We start from the raw sequence: 18,182 nt of genomic DNA, 5'->3' as shown, positions 1-18,182 counted from the left end.
ACTAGGGCCGGCTACTTAGCTGGCTGGGGTGATCCTCCTCAATGGTATGAGACGAGGTAAAATCGACTTGGGGTCTCCAAGCGATTTTCCTGCTGTATATATAGACAATACTACTAACTACATGTGGTCTGTGCGTGTGTGAATAGAAGCCTACATGTGAAAAGAGAAGCGTGCTGCGGACTGCGCAGAAGCGTGGATTTCTCCTAAGCGCCCTTGGCACGGCATCTTGGCGCGGCATCTCGGCATAATAAGCGCCGAGATCACGTGATCGAAAAAGTGAAGATACAGAGTTCGTAAAAAATAGTAAAAATATCAGAAAAATCAGGCGAGTCTAGTGGTATAATTTGGGGGATTGTAACATTGCCCCCCCCTTAAAGGCTCTTGGCGGCGTCACAAGCCTTTCTGAGTCTAGCTTGGTTGAACCGCTTTATTTCTTCCTGGCTGTGTTCCAGCAGCTCTTCCGGTTCCCATGAGTTATCTTCCGGGCCATATCCTTTCCATTTTATTAAGTAGAACCATTTACCCCGTTGTCGTTTGGAGTCTATGATTTGTTCTACTTCGTATTCTTCTTCTCCCTCTATTGTTTCAGGGGGAGGTTGGTCCGGGAATGGCTGGCTTGGGGATTTGTGGGTTTTGGATAGCAATCCAACGTAGAACACGTCATGGATCTTCAGGGTCTCTGGTAGCTCTAGGCGGTAGGCGTGACTAGAGATTTTTTCGACTATTTTGAAGGGACCAAGTTGTTTGGGATCCAGTTTATTTGAATTTGTCCTTAATTCTACGTTCTTTCCATCCAGCCAAACCTTTTCTCCTACTGAATACTCTGGTATTGTTCCTTGGTTCTTGGTCATCCGTTCCTTGCTTAGTCTGAGGGCTGACTCGGCTTCTTTCCATTCCCGAGCTAGGGTGTCTGCTACCTCATCTGCCTCTGGTACGTTGGCTGGGACATTGGAGGGGTTCATCACTGGATTCCTTCCGTAAACCAGTTCGAAGGGGGTTTTTCCTGTGGACGCGTGTTTGGCGTTATTATACGCATATTCCGCTAAGGGAAGCCAAGTGGTCCAGTCTGAGTGATCGGCTGCTACGTATGACCTTAGGTAGAATTCGATGAATTGATTAACCCTTTCTGTTTGTCCGTCGGATTCTGGGTGGTAAGCAGAGGAGAAGGAAGGTTTGATCCCCAATCTTTGGTAGAGTGCTCGGAGAAACTTTCCCGTGAACGTGGTACCGCGGTCTGAGACGGTCTTGATTGGTAAGCCGTGGAGTTTCCAGATATGCGTTACAAATAAGTCCGCCAACCCTTTGGATGTGACTTTCTTGGATGTAGGGATGAAGTGCCCAAACTTGGAAAATGAATCAATAACCACAAGGATAGCATCATGGCCCTGGGACTTGGGGAACCCGGTGATGAAGTCGTACAATATAGTGTGAAAAGGGTACGGTGGGACTTCCAGGGGTTTCAGGGCTATAACCGGTGCATGGGCTTGACGGTTTGCTTGGCAAGTTGGGCAACATTCCACCCATTCCTTGGCTGAGGACTTCATGCCTGGCCACCAGTAGTTTTGACTTAGGAGCTCTAGGGTTCTTTGCTGACCTGGATGTCCTGCCAGGGGAGAGTCATGAAATTCCTTCAGCAGTCTTTCCTTCAGGGGCTCGTGGTCGGGTACCACTAGTTTGCCACGGTACCAGAGTAAGTCTTCCTCCCAGTCATATTCTCGGTACGCCTTTTGTATGGATGGTGGGGCGTTATCAGCGTCCTCTGTTAGAAACTGGATAATCTGTTCTAGGGAAGGGTCTTCTTTCAACCTAGAACGTATTTCGGTGACAATCTCCAGCTCCTCTTCTGACGTATTTGCAAAGACCTCTGTTGGGAGCATGATTTCTGGTTCCAGTGGTACATCAAGGTAATCCGATCGTCTGGATAGGGCGTCTGGTTTCCCTGATTGCTTTCCTGGGCGATAGTGGATTTCAAAGTTGAAATCGCTCAGGAATACACGCCATCGGGCATGCCTGCGGTTGAATGTCCGTGCCTGCATCCAATACTCCAGATTCCTATGATCCGTGAAGACTTGTACCGGTCTGTCCGTTGCTTCCAAGAATATCCTCCATTCCTCTAGTGCTTTAATGATAGCCAGGAGCTCCTTATCGTGGGTGTCGTAATTAGCTTCTGCTCCTGAGAATGACTTGGACATGTAAGCAATGGGGTGTAACCGGTTGTCTGGGCCTCGTTGGCTGAGTATTGCTCCCATTGCCACCCCTGATGCGTCCGTTTCGAGGTAGTAGGGTAGGTCCGGGTTGGAGTGGATAAGAACCGGTGACTGGGTGACAAGAAGCTTTAATTCCTGAAACGCTTCTTCCTCTAGGTTACCCCAAGACCAAGGGGTTTCCTTTCTGGTGAGATTATGCAGAGGGCGTGCGACCAAGCTGAAGTTGGGGATAAACCGGCGGAGGTAATTGACAAACCCTAGGAAGGCCTGGACCTGTTTAATTGTCTTGGGCTGTGGCCACGACGTGACTGCCTCAATCTTCTTCTGGTCCATGGAGAAGCCGGCTGGAGATATGACGATGCCCAAGTAATCCACCGTAGTGACGTGGAAATGACATTTTGACAGTTTGCAAAACAACTGGTTCTTCATTAGTCTAGACAGAACTTCTCTGACGTGGAGCGGGTGTTCCTCCGGCTTTTCTGAGAAGATGAGAATGTCATCTAAGTAAATTACCACTGTTACGTCGATCAGGTCCCTGAACAGGTCATTCATAAAGTGTTGAAATGCGGCGGGAGCGTTTGTGAGACCGAAAGGCATGACCAAGTATTCAAATAACCCATATTTGGTGCGGAAGGCAGTTTTCCATTCGTCACCTTCCTTGATCCGGACGTTATTGTAACCCCAGCGGAGATCCAGTTTTGTGAACATTTTTGCATGCCTTAGTTTGGCCATGAGATCGTCTTGCCTTGGTAGGGGGTAAACGTTCTTATGGGTTACGTCGTTGAGTTTTCGGTAATCTACCACCAGCCTGAGGGAACCATCTGCCTTTTTTACAAACATGACTGGGGCACCTGCTGATGAAGTGCTGGGGCGGATCTTGCCCGTTGCTAGTTCTTCATCAATGTGTTGCTTCAGGGCTTTGGATTCTGCGTCTGTCATGCCGTAAATGGGACCAGGGGAGAGTTTGGCGTCTGGCAGGAGATCTATGGCTATGTCGTATTCTCTATGCGGAGGAAGCACCTTAAACTCCTCTTCCCCAAACACCTTTGCAAATTCTAGATATTGTGTGGGGAGATCTGCCAAAGGGTTGGGATCGGCTTCCTCCTCGGAGGCAATTTGTACTTGCTCTGGGAATGTGACTAGGCCCTGTTGCCAGTCAATGAGGGGAGATTCAGATGAGAGCCAAGTCATCCCTAAGATGGCGGGGGTGTTTCCAATAGGACAGACAAGGAAGGGAATGGTATGTGAATGGCCATTGGCCAAAACCGCGAGTTGGACCTGGTGCCATATGCAACCAGTCTGGGAAATGGTACCATCTAGCATCCTCACTACTCTTGGATTTTCGAGCAGGGTTTTTGGGATTTTGAGTTTTTCAACAATCGTGGGGGATATAAAATTGGATGTGGCGCCAGAGTCGATTAAAGTTTTGAGGGGTTCCGTCGGATAGTTTTGCATGATCAGATCAAGATAGAGTAACGGTTTTTTATTTGAATCACAGGCAATGGAGACAAATTCAATAACTGGTTCTGATACATGATTAACTATAGATGTCACCAAGGGCTTGACGGCAGTCCTTGGCTTTATTCTTTTTCCGACTCAATAACTTCTCCTATCTTGGCGGCCTCCTTGACAGTTGCCTTCCAACCATTAGGGCATTGTTTGATCCCATGACCCTTCTGACCGCATTTGACACATAGCCCTGATGCGCGACGGCGGTCCCTTTCCTCCGGGGTGACGTAGTTGGGGTCCTCAGATAGGCGGACCCTGGTAGTGGTGGTGGAGGTAGAGGTGGTCGCGGTGACCGGGGCCTTGGTGGGAGCCTTTTTTGGGCGGTTCTCCTCGTTCTCCCGACGTGTGTTATCAATTTTGATCGAGGCGGCAAATATGGCCTCAAGGTCATCTTTGGGGATGTTGTCCTTGGTGGACAAGAGTTCCTTGACCTTCCAGTGAAGGCCCCGCGTGAACTGGGCGATATAGGCCTCAGTGTTCCAGTCAAGTTCCGCCATGAGGTTGCGGAATTCTGTGACGTACTCAGACGTGGTAGTGGTCTGAGTCAACGCGGCGATCTTCCTGGCGGCCGCCCTCTTCGCGTCTGGATCAGCAAAGGCTTCTTTGAATTTGGCCGTTAAGGCCGGGATGGTGGTAGGAGGGTTCCCTTCGCCCTTGATGATTGTTCCAATAATGGGGAGGGCCCAATCGGCAGCCTTGTCGGTCATGTGGTAAAGGATCCACACGACCATCTGTTCTTCTTCATCAAATTGGTCTTGATGAAGGGCAACCCAAAGAAGCATCCGGTCCAGCCACTGAGTGGCTTTTCGTCCCCTAGTATCCCCTTTATAAGGGTCTGGAAGTTCCATCTTGGGCCGCTTTACTGAGGACCCAGAATCGAATGGGGTGAGGGAACTGAGGGATCGCTTAGGCGTTCCCATAGGCTCTTTTTTGGGGGCGCGTCTTGGTTCCTCTTCCTCTTCAGAGTCGAAACCCGTTCCTCTTGAAGGCCTAAATGGGGCCTTGAGTCCAGGCCTAACCGTTCCTGGAGTGTGTGCTTCTCCCCCTGTATGTGTGGGGGGAGTGATAGGCCCAGTCGATGGGCCAGGCTTGGCTTGGGCTCCGCCCTGATCTTTGTCTCCAACGAGGTCGTTGGTTTCCTTGCATATGGCCTTGAGCTCAGAGAGCTGTTGGCCTTGAGTGTGGATTTGGGCCTGCAAGGACCCGACTTGGCTGGTGAGGGTTTGGATAGCCTCGAGGAGAGAGGCAAGGGTCGGCTCCGGTTCCATTCCAGGCAGGTGTTGCGGAGGGGGTGATGGGCCGCGAGAGGATGGTTGGGAGCGGGCTGCCACGGGACGTTGACTGGAACGGCTGGTAGGGCGGGAGTAGGGGTGAGGGACGCCAGAGCGTGTGGATGGAATAATGAATACGGCGTGGGGAGGTAGGTGCCTGATGCAGGACTTATGAGCGGTTTTTACGCAGTATGTGTACGCTAAACCCTTGCGTCAAATACCTAGCGTTGGACAATCCCTACAGCAAATCAACAGATCTGGCGATCGTGATATGAGCGGGTTTTTTGCAAGCGGGTACTTCAGCTGACTAGGGTCGCTAACTGCAGAGTTCCGGCAAAACTCGTGGTATGCGGACGATTAGAGACTGTCCGCCTTATAGCAATTCGGTACTGGGTGGGACCGACAGCTGTTTGATTATTAAAGCTGAAAGGCGAGTCCGATCACCCGTTTTCCCTCGTGCTAGTACGGGAGTTCCTCTCGTTTGTTGATCAAGCCTACAAGAAGTCGATTTTACAATGTCGTGACCCAACTGTAAGGTTGGTCACACGCTAGTGGGTCGGGCGCTTGGGGCCGTACTACTACAAACAAAGCTATACGACTACTATCTAAGGCTATACTAAGGTTACGCAAGGTAACCGTCTACTGGACTATACTACTGGCGAGGGGGGCTTAGCCCTGGAGGTGTGGTGAGCGCAATAAAGGGTGAGCTTCTGAACTACTAGGGCCGGCTACTTAGCTGGCTGGGGTGATCCTCCTCAATGGTATGAGACGAGGTAAAATTGACTTGGGGTCTCCAAGCGATTTTCCTGCTGTATATAGACAATACTACTAACTACATGTGGTCTGTGCGTGTGTGAATAGAAGCCTACATGTGAAAAGAGAAGCGTGCTGCGGACTGCGCAGAAGCGTGGATTTCTCCTAAGCGCCCTTGGCACGGCATCTTGGCGCGGCATCTCGGCATAATAAGCGCCGAGATCACGTGATCGAAAAAGTGAAGATACAGAGTTCGTAAAAAATAGTAAAAATATCAGAAAAATCAGGCGAGTCTAGTGGTATAATTTGGGGGATTGTAACAAAGAAGAAGGCCCTTGGCGCTGCCAAGGCCCTTAGAGGGGGGGCAGTGTCGTAGACACACCTGATACCAGGGAATTAATTCCCATTTTCTCAAATTTAAACGAAGTTGAACGGACGACATTTTCAATCACGTGACATCGGCGCTTATCTCAGCATACGTAGCCACCTCCACCTGATGACACGTATGTATGAGTAAGGCCGACTGCGGAGCGGGGTTCTTATTGGATTACGTATTTGATATATTGTATTTGTAATTAGTAGCTACTCTGAATATATAAGGAGGCACACCGACCATGGTAACACCCAGGTCAATTACCTCTTGTTGCATCTTCACTTGTACGAGGCCTTACAGCCAGACCACTAAGTAGTATTACAACGCCTTAAGCGTCAACTCCACTGTATATATGTCCTAGACGTCCTTAATGGGCGTCGAGGCAGCGGGCGCTTGTGGCCGTATGTACTGAGTGAGAAACCGCTTAAGGCGGCGGAAGGGCTACCTACGACGACGAACTATCTAACTACGATGACCACGCGCTATAAGGCGGTGGCAAGCTACGTGAGTACAGTGAGAATGACGCTTAAGGCGTGTACCTAGGTGTTTACTGGCTGTAAGGCCTCGTACAGTATGTGGAGTGCGACAAGAGGTAATCGACCTGGGTGTTACCATGGTCGGTTGGCCTCCTTATATATTACAGAACTGTCTAATTACAAATACAACTATATGCAATACCGTATCAAATAAGAACCCCAATCCGCAGTCGGTCTTACTCTTGCACACGTGTCACTGACGTGTCATGATGACGTCATAGGTGGAGGTGGCTACGTGTGCTGAGATAATCGCGGATGGGGACGTGGCCCGGCGCTTAACGTATGATATAAGCGCCGAGATCACGTGATTGAAAATGTAGCCCGTTTGTCTTCGTTTAAATTCGAGAAAATGGGAATAAATTCCCTGGTATCGATTGTGTCTACGACACTGCCCCCCCTCTAAGGGCCTTGGCGGCGCCAAGGGCCTTCTTCTTCATTTCCTCTTCAAATTTTTTTAGGATTTTTTCGGCGTTTTTGAGGTTTTCCCTTGGTTCCCAGGTATTCTCCTCTGATCCGTAGCCTTTCCATTTTACCCTAAAAAACCACTTTCCGTTCCTTTCTTCCATGTCTGTGATCCCTTCAACCTCGTATTCTTCTTCTCCATCCACGGTAACAGGTGGGGGCTGGTTCTCAAAGTTGCGCTTTTTGTCCCTTTTGACTTTTGACAGGAGTCCCACGTAGAAGACATTGTGGATTCTCATGGACGGCGGGAGTTCCAGGCAATATGCGCGATCGGAGATTTTCTCAGTCACTTTGAAGGGACCTAGGCGTTGTTCCGTCAGCTTGGGACTCAGGGTCTTCAGCTTCACGTTTCTGGCGTCCAGCCAGGCCTCTTCCCCAATTTCAAACTCGAGTGGTTCTCCTGTTTTTCCGGCTGTCATACGTATTTTTGATTGCCGGAGTGCGGATTCTATTTCCCGCCATTGTGCCTCCATCTGTGTTGCCAATTCATCTGCCTCAGGGACGTCCGTTGGTAGGTTACTTGGGGTTAAGGATGGTTCCCATCCGTATAGTGCCTTGAACGGGGATTTGCCTGTAGCACTATGTACCGCATTGTTATAGGCAAACTCCGCCATTGGCAACCACTTGACCCAGTCCTTCTGGTTTACCCCTGAGTAGGCCCTTAGAAAGTGTTCGACCGTGGGGTTCACGCGTTCTGTTTGCCCGTCGCTCTGGGGGTGGTAGGCCGAGGAGAAGTGGGGGTCTATCCCTAGGCGTTGGTACAAGGCCTTCAAGAATCTGTTGTTAAAGACCCGTCCTTGGTCCGATACTGTTTTTTCAGGCATGCCGTAACGTTTCCATACGTGCCGTAGGAATAGATCCGCCAGTTCCGGGGCTTTGAGCTTCTTGGAACACTCTACCAGGATAACGTACTTAGTAAAACTGTCCACAATAACTAAGATAGAGTCATTGCTTCCGTCTTTTGGCAGATCCACTATCATATTGTACGACACATGTTGCCATGGGCGTGAGGGGAGTTCTAATGGTTGGGGCGGTATGGATGCGTACTTGGGTTTCCGGATCCGTTGACAAGTTTCGCAGGAATCAACGTGCCAATATGTGTCCGCGCGTATGCCGGGCCAGTAATAGTTCCTTGATACCAATTCCAGGGTGCGCTGTCTCCCTGGGTGTCCTGCCAAGGGGCTGTCATGGAAGATGCAAAGTAGGTCCGTTCTCAGAGTTCCGACGTCAGGGACCACAATTTGTCCTTGGTAAAAGAGTAAGCCGGCCTCCATCTTGTAATCCTTGAATGCGCGTTTGATGGAGGGGGGTGCCTTGGATTCATTTTGGAGGAATTGTAGTATTTCCTCCAGGGATTCATCCTGGTCCAGGGCAGCCTCAATCTGGCGCTGAAGCTCCTTTTCAGGGGTCACTAGGGCTACGTTGGCGAATACTGGCTCTGGGAGCATGGTTTGGGCGGCGGGTGGAATGTTGGCATGATCAGCACGTCGTGAGAGGGCATTGGGTTTCCCTGACTGTTTCCCTGGGCGGTACACAATTTGGAAATTATACCCGGCTAGTAACAGGTGCCACCTGGCGTGACGTCGGTTGAATGTTCTAGACTCCCTCCAATATTCCAAGTTGCGATGATCTGTAAATACCGTGATGGGATGTGCGGTGCCTTCCAAGAATATGCGCCAATACTCAAAGGAGCAAATGATTGCTAGGAGCTCCTTATCATGTGTGTCATAGTTCTGCTCGGCTCCTTTGAATGATTCGGATAGGAAGCCAAGTGGATGGAGGCGGCCGTCTTCCTGTCGTTGGCTGAGAATGGAGCCTAGGGCTGCACCAGAAGCATCTGTTTCTAGGAAATAAGGCTTGGTCGGGTCGGCGTGACGGAGTACCGGGGCGTTGGTTATGGCGTCCTTCAGCCCTTGGAATGCCTCCTGTTCCTTTGTGTCCCATTTCCAAGGCGTATCCTTCTTGACTAGGTTGTGTAGCGGCCTAGCCATGTGGCTGAAGTTGGCGACAAAACGACGGAGGAAATTGGCAAACCCCAGGAACGATTGGACTTCCTTGACTTTGGTGGGTACCGGCCATTCCTGGACTGCCTGGATTTTGAGCTTATCCAGGCTAAAACCTTTATCCGATACAATGATCCCCAGATATTCCACGGAGGTGACATGGAACGTACACTTGGAAGCCTTACAAAACAGTTGATTCTCCATTAGCCGCTTTAGGACCTCATGAACGTGCTGCGTGTGAGATGCGTCATCCTTAGAGTAGATCAGGATGTCATCAAGGTAGATGATGACGCATACATCCAACAAATCCTTAAATAGATCGTTCATGAAATGTTGGAATGAGGCAGGGGCATTGGTCAGGCCGAAGGTCATGACAAGGGATTCGTACAGGCCATACTTGGTTCGGAACGCGGTCTTCCATTCGTCGCCTTCTTTGACGCGGACGTTGTTGTAACCCCATCTTAGGTCCAGTTTGGTAAAAACCTTGGCACCACGGAGCTGGGCCATAAGATCGTCTGGACGGGGTAACGGGTATACGTTCTTCTTTGTCCGGTTGTTAAGGCGGCGGTAGTTGACAACCAAGCGGCGGGAACCGTCCTTCTTTGGAACAAACATGACGGGGGAACTGATTGAAGATTTGCTTGGGCGGATTTTCCCTGCTTTCAACTCATCCCTGAGCCAGTCTTTTAGTGTGGCAGACTCGGCATCTGTCATACTATAGAGGGGAGAATTGAGGGGGCCTTCTTCGGTGAGTTCAATCCCAATATCGTAATGCCTATGGGGAGGAAGCTTGTTGAATTCTTCTTCTCCAAATACCTTAGCGTATTGGTGGTATTTGAAGGGTACTCCTTCGAGGGGGTTCTGATCAGCTTCTTCCTCTTCGGCAATGGCCACATGTTCTGGCGGGGTGTGTGGGAAGGATAGGGTGCGCGTGTTCCAGTCTATTTCCGGGTTATGAGCATCTAACCATTTCAAACCTAGGATGGCCGCATGGCTGCCAGTATTACAGATGAGGAAGGTCTCCGTCATCTTTTTGCCATCATAGGTGAAGGTGAGTACTGCCTTCTTCCAGATTTTTCCTGCCTGGGGGCTCGACCCATCGAGCATGGTAACGGTTCGTGGAGTGGGGAGATCAATGAGCGGAAGGCGGAGTGATTCCGCGGTACAAGGGTGTAAGAATGATGACGTGGCGCCTGAGTCAATCAGGACTTCTAATGTTTCCGCTGTTTTCTCTGGCCGTATTGGAATTGTGAAGAGAGGTGCAATTCTATTGGTAGATGATATGTTACAAAATTCCAAACACAAGCCAGAGTCCTTGGGGTCCTTGCGCGCGGCAGCAGGTACCCTTACTCTTTTCCCAATTGGTACTTGGAGTCTTTGCCAATCTTGGCGACTTCCTTGGCTTTCCCCTTGTCCTCTTTAGGGGTAGCCTTCCATCCAGTCCGACATTCGGCAAATCTATGCCCGGGTTTGCCGCATTTGACACAGAGACCTTCTGCGCGGCGGCGGTTGCGTTCTTCCTCCGAAACGTAATTGGGATCGGAGGAGAGGGGACCGGTTTTGGTGGCCTGTTGGCCAATACTCGCCCCCCGGTTGGGGGTGGAAGAGGTTTTGCCAGACTTATTACCCTGTTGCGGGTGGCTGGCTCGCTCCTCGCGGAGGGCGTTGTCAATGATGAGGGCGGCATCTTGTAGCTCCCTCAGGGTTCTTGGTTGCCTTTCCCTCGTGGCAATTTGTTTGCGGACCTCCCAGTGGAGCCCTCGCGCGAATTGACCGCAAAGTGCGGCATCGTTCCAGTCGAGTTCCATTTGCAGCGTGCGGAACTTAGTAATGTATTCGGCGCAAGTGCCGGTCTGAGTGAGGGAAGTGATCTTCCGCTCCGCTGCTCTGGTTGCATCTGGGTCGCCAAAGGCGGCCAGGAACTCAACTTTGAACTCATCCACGGTTTGGATGAGTGCGCGATGGGACCCCAGTTGGTCCAAGTGGGGATGGGCCCAAGCCCCAGCTGCTTCCTCCATGTTCATGAGGAGGAAGGAGAGAACCTCCAGGTCCGTTGGGAATTGCCTTTGATTCAGGCGTACCCAGGCTAGCATGCGTGTTAGCCATTGTTTGGCCTCCAAGCCAATCTTGCCTTTGAAGGCATCTGGGTGATCCACTTTTACAGTGGAGGGGACTGGAGGCTGCGCCGGGGTGATGACAGGCGCTGGTGGAGGTCCTTGGGTGGCTGGAGCCGGTCCTGAAGGGAAGGACGAGGAAGGGTAGGGGTTGAAAAGGGAGAGGGGGTCGCGCCTGGGGGCCCCTGTGGAGATGATGGGGGCTGGGGCCCCAAGGAATGGTTGAGCCTTGCCAATAGGCTTGGCTTTGGGCGCGGCCCTGGGAGTTTCCTCAACCGCGGGGGGTTTTTGTTCTTCTGGGGTATGGGGACCCCGGGCGGATTGGAGCTGGGCAAGCCCATCCTTGACAACATCGACCGCTTGTGAGATGTTCTCGACGTTGGTTTGAACCTCTTGACTAACTTCAGTTTGTTCCAAGAGGGTCCGCTCGATGCGGTTGACTTGGGATTGGAGCCCCCAGAGAAGGCGGATGACCCGCTCGAGTGAGACTTCGCCGAGCTCAGGGGAGGCTGGCGGAAGGAAGGGTCCCAACTCTCCCTGATCGACAGGGGAGCGGGCTCGAGAGGGCGGCCGGGAGCGGGTTGCCATAGAATGTGTGGGGTAGGACCGGCCAGCGTGGGAGGATGCCCGAGAAGAAGAACGAGGGGGAGTGCGGGAGGTAATGTTGACGGTGTGTGGGGTTATGCCTATATCAGGACTTATGAGCGCTTTATTACTCGATCGCTAAGACCTTGCGTCAAACAACCTAGCGTTGAACAGTAGGAATTACTAATCACAGCCGTGGACAGGCGTGATGTAGAACCCAGTCTCTGCAAGCGGGTGTATCTGCTGTCTAGGTCCGCTGGTAAAAGGTGCGGCGACCGGAGGTATGCGGGCGATAGGGACTTTCTGCCTTATAGCAATTCGGTACTAGGAGGGGACGACGCTGGTTTGATTATTAACAGCGAAAGGCGATCCCGATCTCCGGTATTTCCCTCGTGCTAGTACAGGAGTCCTTCTCGTTGTTGAGCTAAGTGTGGGTGTGCGGGTGGGCACGGCTTGCAACCGACTTAAGGTCGATTACCTAGTGTCCTAGACGTCCTTAATGGGCGTCGAGGCAGCAGGCGCTTGTGGCCGTATGTACTGAGTGAGAAACCGCTTAAGGCGGCGGAAGGGCTACCTACGACGACGAACTATCTAACTACGATGACCACGCGCTATAAGGCGGTGGCGAGCTACGTGAGTACAGTGAGAACGACGCTTAAGGCGTGTACCTAGGTGTTTACTGGCTGTAAGGCCTCGTACAGTATGTGGAGTGCGACAAGAGGTAATCGACCTGGGTGTTACCATGGTCGGTTGGCCTCCTTATATATTACAGAACTGTCTAATTACAAATACAACTATATGCAATACCGTATCAAATAAGAACCCCAATCCGCAGTCGGTCTTACTCTTGCACACGTGTCACTGACGTGTCATGATGACGTCATAGGTGGAGGTGGCTACGTGTGCTGAGATAATCGCGGATGGGGACGTGGCCCGGCGCTTAACGTATGATATAAGCGCCGAGATCACGTGATTGAAAATGTAGCCCGTTTGTCTTCATTTAAATTCGAGAAAATGGGAATAAATTCCCTGGTATCGATTGTGTCTACGACAATATACGTAGTTTGCCATTGCCCATACGGCCTTGGTCATTGTAGATTAGTAGTTAGACGTCGTAGGGTAGACCTTGCCGCCTTACGCGGTACTTACTGTATTTCCACACGGCCACAAGCGCCCGCGCCCTCAACGTCCTTTCAGACGTCTAGGACAGAAATTCTTTTAGCAGTCGCTCCTTGAGGGGTTCTGAATCTGGAACTACTAATTTTCCCCGGTACCATAAAAGGTCTTCCTCCCAGTCATAATCCCGGTAGGCTTTTCTGATGGAAGGCGGTGCATTGTCTGCGTCTTCTGTTAAGAACTGGATGATCTGCTCCAGGGATGGGTCCTCCCTTAGTTTGGAGCGTATTTCTGTAACAATTTCCAGTTCTTCCTCTGTTGTGTTGGCAAAGACTTCTGCAGGCAGCATGACTTCTGGTCCTGGTGCCATGTCAATGTAATCCAATCTCCTGGAAAGAGCATCTGGCTTTCCGGACTGTTTTCCTGGGCGGTAATGAATTTCAAAATTGAAGTTGCTCAGGAAGACGCGCCATCTGGCATGTCTACAATTGAAGGTTCTAGCCTGCATCCAATACTCTAGGTTGCAATGATCTGTGAACACCTGGATTGGTTTATCTGTGGCTTCTAGGAAGATGCGCCATTCCTCCAGGGCTTTGATGATAGCAAGTAGTTCCTTGTCGTGGGTGTTGTAATTTGCTTTGGCCCCTGTGAAGGACTTGGACATGTAGGCAATAGGGTGCAACCAATTATCTGGACCTCTCTGACTCAATATGGCGCCCATAGCTACTCCTGAAGTGTCTGTTTCTAGGTAATAGGGTAGCTTGGGGTTGGAATGTATCAGGACCGGGGACTGGGTGACTAAGGACTTCAATTCCTTAAATGCTGCTTCTTCTGGCTCACCCCAGGACCAGGGGGTTTCCTTTTTTGTGAGGTTGTGGAGGGGACGTGCAACCAAGCTGAAATTAGGAATGAATTGTCTGAGGTAGTTGACAAATCCCAGGAAGGCCTGGACTTGTTTGACCGTTTTGGGTTGGGGCCACAACGTTACTGCTTCAATCTTTTTTTGATCCATCAAGAATCCAGCTGGAGAAATGACAATGCCGAGATAATCTACAGTGGTGACATGGAAGTGGCACTTGGAGAGTTTGCAAAACAACTGGTTCTTCATTAACCGTGAAAGGACTTCCCTGACGTGAGAAGGGTGTTCTTCTGGGATTTCTGAAAAGATCAATATATTGTCCAAGTAGATTACTACGGTAACATCAATGAGATCGCGGAATAAGTCGTTCATAAAATGTTGGAAGGCAGCTGGGGCGTTGGTGAGGCCAAAAGGCATTACTAGGTATTCAAACAACCCGTATTTGGTTCTGAACGCCGTCTTCCATTCGTCTCCTTCCTTGATCCGGACATTATTGTAACCCCAACGTAGATCCAGTTTTGTGAAGACTTTGGCGTGCCGGAGTTTGGCCATAAGATTGTCCTGTCTAGGAAGCGGATATACGTTCTTGTGAGTGACTTTGTTGAGTTTTTGGTAGTCCACAACCAGCCTGAGGGAGCCATCTGCCTTCTTTACAAACATAACTGGGGCGCCCGTTGATGAAGTACTGGGGCGAATCTTGCCCGTGGCTAGTTCTTCATCAATATGTTGTTTCAGGGCCTTTGATTCCACATCAGTCATGCCGTATATGGGGCCAGGGGACAGTTTGGCGTCTGGGGCCAGATCTATAGCAATATCATATTCCCTATGTGGAGGGAGAGCCTTGAATTCTTCTTTGCCAAAGACCTTGGCAAACTCGTGGTACTGGGGGGGAAGGTTTGCCAAGGGATCTGGGTCCGCTTCTTCCTCCAAGGCAATCTGGGCTTGTTCAGGAAACGTGATTAGCCCCTGTTGCCAATCAATAAGAGGGGATTCAGTCGTGAGCCAAGTCATGCCAAGGATTGCCAAGGTATTGCCGATGGGGCAGACCAGGAAGGGAATAGTGTGGGAGTGGCCATTGGCCAAGACCGCGAGTTGAACCTGGTGCCATATGCAACCAGTCTGAGATATGGTACCATCTAGCATTCTCACTACTTGTGGGTTTTTGAGTAGGGTTTTTGGGAGTTTAAGTTTTTCTACTAACTGGGGAGATATGAAATTGGAGGTGGCGCCAGAGTCAATGAGGGTTTTGATAGGATCCGTTGGATAGTCACGCAGTGTCAAGTCTAGAAAGAGTAGGGGTTTTTTGTTTGAGTCCATTGCAATATTTACAAACTCCAAGACAGATACATGCGTTTCTAAATTAGGGACCAAGGGCTTGATGGCAGCTCTTGGCCTCACTCTTTTTCCAATTCCTCCTGTCCAATTTTGGTGGCCTCCTTGATTGTAGCCTTCCAGCCATTGGGGCACTGTTTGATGCCGTGTCCCTTTTGTCCACATTTTACGCAAAGTCCTGATGCGCGGCGGCGGTCCCGTTCCTCCGGTGTGACGTAATTAGGGTCCTCGGATAGGCGGACTCTGGTGGTAGTGGTGGAGGTAGAGGTGGTTGCGGTGACCGGGGCCTTGGTGGGAGCCTTTTTGGGGCGGTTTTCCTTGTTTTCCTGACGAGTGTTGTCAATTTTGACCAAGGCGGCAAATATGGCCTCTAGGTCATCGTCGGGAATGTTGTCCTTGGTGGACAGGAGCTCTTTTACCTTCCAGTGAAGGCCGCGTGTGAATTGGGTGATATACGCCTCCTCATTCCAATCAAGCTCCGCCATAAGGTTGCGGAATTTGGTGACGTACTCAGCCGTGGTTGTGGTCTGAGTTAGCGCAGCAATCTTTCTGGCGGCCGCCCTCTTGGCATCGGGGTCTGCAAATGCTTCCTTGAATTTGGCTGTTAAGGCCGGGATGGTGGTAGGTGGGTTTCCCTCGCCCTTGATGATCGTCCCAATGATGGGAAGAGCCCAGTCGGCAGCTTTGTCAGTCATGTGGTATAGGATCCACACAACCATCTGTTCCTCCTCGTCAAATTGATCCCAATGGAGGGCTACCCAGAGTAACATCCTATCTAGCCATTGAGTGGCTTTTCGACCCCTGACTTCTCCCTTGTAAGGGTCCGGGAGGTCCATCTTGGGGCGCTTCACGCTGGACCCCGTGTCAAAGGGGGTAAGGGAGCTGAGACTCCTAGGCATGCTGCAAGTTTCTCTTTTGGGGCGTTTGGGCTCCTCTTCTTCCTCTGAGTCGAAACCCGTTCCTCTTGATGGCCTAAAGGGGGCCTTGAGCCCAGGCCTAACCATTCCTGGAGTGTGGGTTTCCCCTCCTGTGTGGGTTGGAGGGGTAACAGGCCCAGTCGATGGGCCAGGCTTGGCTTGGGTTCCACCCTGGTCTTTGTTGCCAACAAGGTTGTTGGTCTCCTTGCATAGGGCTTTGAGCTCAGAGAGCTGTTGGCCTTGAGAGTGGATTTGGGCCTGCAAGGACCCAACTTGGCTGGTGAGGGTGTTGATAGCCTTGAGGAGAGAGGCAAGGGTTGGCTCCGGTTCCATTCTGGGCAGGTGTTGCAGAGTGGGTGATGGGCCGCGAGAGGGAGGTTGGGAGTGGGCTGCCACGGAACGTTGACTGGATCAACTGGGAGGACGGGAGTACGGGTGAGGGACGCCAGAGCATGTGGAGGGAATATTGAAACGGCAAGGGGGATAGGGGTGCCTGGTACAGGACTTATGAGCGGTTTTTACGCAGTATGTATGCGCTAAGCCCTTGCGTCAAAAACCTAGCGTTGGACAATCCCTACAACAAATCAACAGATCTGGCAATTGTGATATGAGCGGGTTTTTTGCAAGCGGGTTCTTCAGCTGTCTAGGACCGCTAACTGCAGAGTTCCGGCAAAACTTGTGGTAAGCGGGCGATCAGAACTAATCAGCCTTATAGCAATTTGGTACTACGTGGGGGTGGGGAGTTTTTGATTATTATACTCCGCAAAGTAGCCCTGATCACGGTTTTTTCCCTTGTGCTAGTACTGGTAGTCTTCTTGTTGTTGGTCAAGCCTACAAGAAGTTGTTTTTACAATGTTGTACACCACTGTAAGGTGGGTACACGCTAATGGAAGCGGGCGCTTAAGGCTGTACTACTACACTAGTTTAAGTAAGATGACTATCTAAGGCTATACTACTAGCGCTTAAGGTGCTCTACTTCTAACTACTGACGGTGAAGGGGCCTGAGGCCTGGGAGGTGTGATAGGTCAAGGGGGAGGTGAGCGTCTGCAAACTACTTAGGGGCCAGCTACTTAGCTGGCTGAATACCTTCTCTAATGAGTAAGAGACAAGGTAAAAACGACTTGGGGTTTCCAAGCGTTTTTCCTGCTGTATATATAGGAGAGAACGCACTATCTACATGGTCTGTGCGCGTGAGAATGGAAGTACATATGTGAAATGAGAATTGTGCTGCGGACTGCGCAGAAGCGTGGATTACTCCTAAGCGCCCTTGGCACAGCATCTCGGTGCGGCATCTTGGCATAGATAAGCGCCAAGATCACGTGATCAAAAAAGTGAAGATAAAGAGTCCGTAAAAAATACTAAAAATAAAAGGAAAAATAGGCGAATCCAATGGTATAATTCTTGAGGGTGTAACAGATTATATGGGGACTCACTAGGCCGCCTCCAGTAATATTGGCCGCTGTTGGCCCCAAATAACTTGATTTGGACTTTGTCCAAGAAGACAATGTTGTCCCAGCGTGATTGTGGCCAGAATAATCAACTGTGGGCCCACACGCAACGGGCTTTTCTATGCCAATAAGTGAGCAGGGGTACTTGGTGGCGTTTGTATGGCCGTAAACCCAGCTCTTGGAGGTAGCGGCAGAGGGTAGAGGACCCAACGGCAGGGAAGTACTGCCATCTAATATTTGCTGCTGTTGGTACTCTACTCCAAGCTAGGGCCAAAGCGGCAAATCTGATGTTGCTGGGGGTTAATTTTTGTGGGCGCCCAGGAATGGGATTGTGTCAATCAAGTGGGTGGTCAGTAAGTCCATACTTGGCCCAGATACAACCAACAGTTGCGTGAGAGACCTTGGTCTGAGGTTGCAAAAGCTGAACAATATGTCACGACCCTTTCCATTATTTCCATGAGTCCTGACCTTGTCAAGCCTCCAACACACTCATGTTACACACCAACATGACCGCAAGCACGCATATAATAGCACATATACACTCAGAACCTCCGAGTTCCCACATATAAGAGACTTATGGTTGACATGGCTGGACTTAGTGATATTCTCTAAGTCCAGGTCACATGACCTCCCCCCCCTCCAGTCCTTTATCAAATACTATACTAAACTACTACGGATTTGAGGTGGGGGGGGATGA

The 18,182-nt window shown here is 50.6% G+C and overlaps 5 protein-coding genes across 5 annotated transcripts; all 5 read right to left on the bottom strand.

The window, feature by feature from the left end:
• Nucleotides 1–371: 371 nt before the first annotated feature.
• Nucleotides 372–3,662, bottom strand: RhiXN_04714 (Retrotransposable element Tf2 protein; the record flags this gene model as incomplete). The annotated part of the gene is made up of 1 exon (XM_043324530.1): nucleotides 372–3,662. The coding sequence occupies one exon, from the start codon at nucleotides 3,660–3,662 to the stop codon at nucleotides 372–374; it is 3,291 nt and encodes a 1,096-aa protein (XP_043176949.1).
• A 125-nt stretch (nucleotides 3,663–3,787) lies between these two features.
• RhiXN_04713 (Retrotransposon-derived protein PEG10) lies at nucleotides 3,788–4,984 on the bottom strand (the record flags this gene model as incomplete). The annotated part of the gene is made up of 1 exon (XM_043324529.1): nucleotides 3,788–4,984. One exon carries the CDS (start codon nucleotides 4,982–4,984, stop codon nucleotides 3,788–3,790), a length of 1,197 nt encoding a protein of 398 aa, XP_043176948.1.
• Nucleotides 4,985–7,029: 2,045 nt separating this feature from the next.
• RhiXN_04712 (Retrotransposable element Tf2 protein) lies at nucleotides 7,030–11,816 on the bottom strand (the record flags this gene model as incomplete). Its single annotated transcript, XM_043324528.1, has 2 exons — nucleotides 7,030–10,381; nucleotides 10,465–11,816. The coding sequence occupies 2 exons, from the start codon at nucleotides 11,814–11,816 to the stop codon at nucleotides 7,030–7,032; spliced, it is 4,704 nt and encodes a 1,567-aa protein (XP_043176947.1).
• A 1,198-nt stretch (nucleotides 11,817–13,014) lies between these two features.
• RhiXN_04711 (Retrotransposable element Tf2 protein) lies at nucleotides 13,015–15,105 on the bottom strand (the record flags this gene model as incomplete). The annotated part of the gene is made up of 1 exon (XM_043324527.1): nucleotides 13,015–15,105. One exon carries the CDS (start codon nucleotides 15,103–15,105, stop codon nucleotides 13,015–13,017), a length of 2,091 nt encoding a protein of 696 aa, XP_043176946.1.
• Nucleotides 15,106–15,182: 77 nt separating this feature from the next.
• On the bottom strand, nucleotides 15,183–16,370 carry RhiXN_04710 (Retrotransposon-derived protein PEG10; the record flags this gene model as incomplete). Its single annotated transcript, XM_043324526.1, has 1 exon — nucleotides 15,183–16,370. The coding sequence occupies one exon, from the start codon at nucleotides 16,368–16,370 to the stop codon at nucleotides 15,183–15,185; it is 1,188 nt and encodes a 395-aa protein (XP_043176945.1).
• Between the last annotated feature and the right edge of the window lie 1,812 nt (nucleotides 16,371–18,182).

The sequence above is a fragment of the Rhizoctonia solani genome, chromosome 2, assembly GCF_016906535.1.
Source record: "Rhizoctonia solani chromosome 2, complete sequence".
In the NCBI taxonomy this organism is placed as follows: domain Eukaryota; kingdom Fungi; phylum Basidiomycota; class Agaricomycetes; order Cantharellales; family Ceratobasidiaceae; genus Rhizoctonia; species Rhizoctonia solani.
This window is presented reverse-complemented; position numbering and strand designations above follow the sequence as displayed.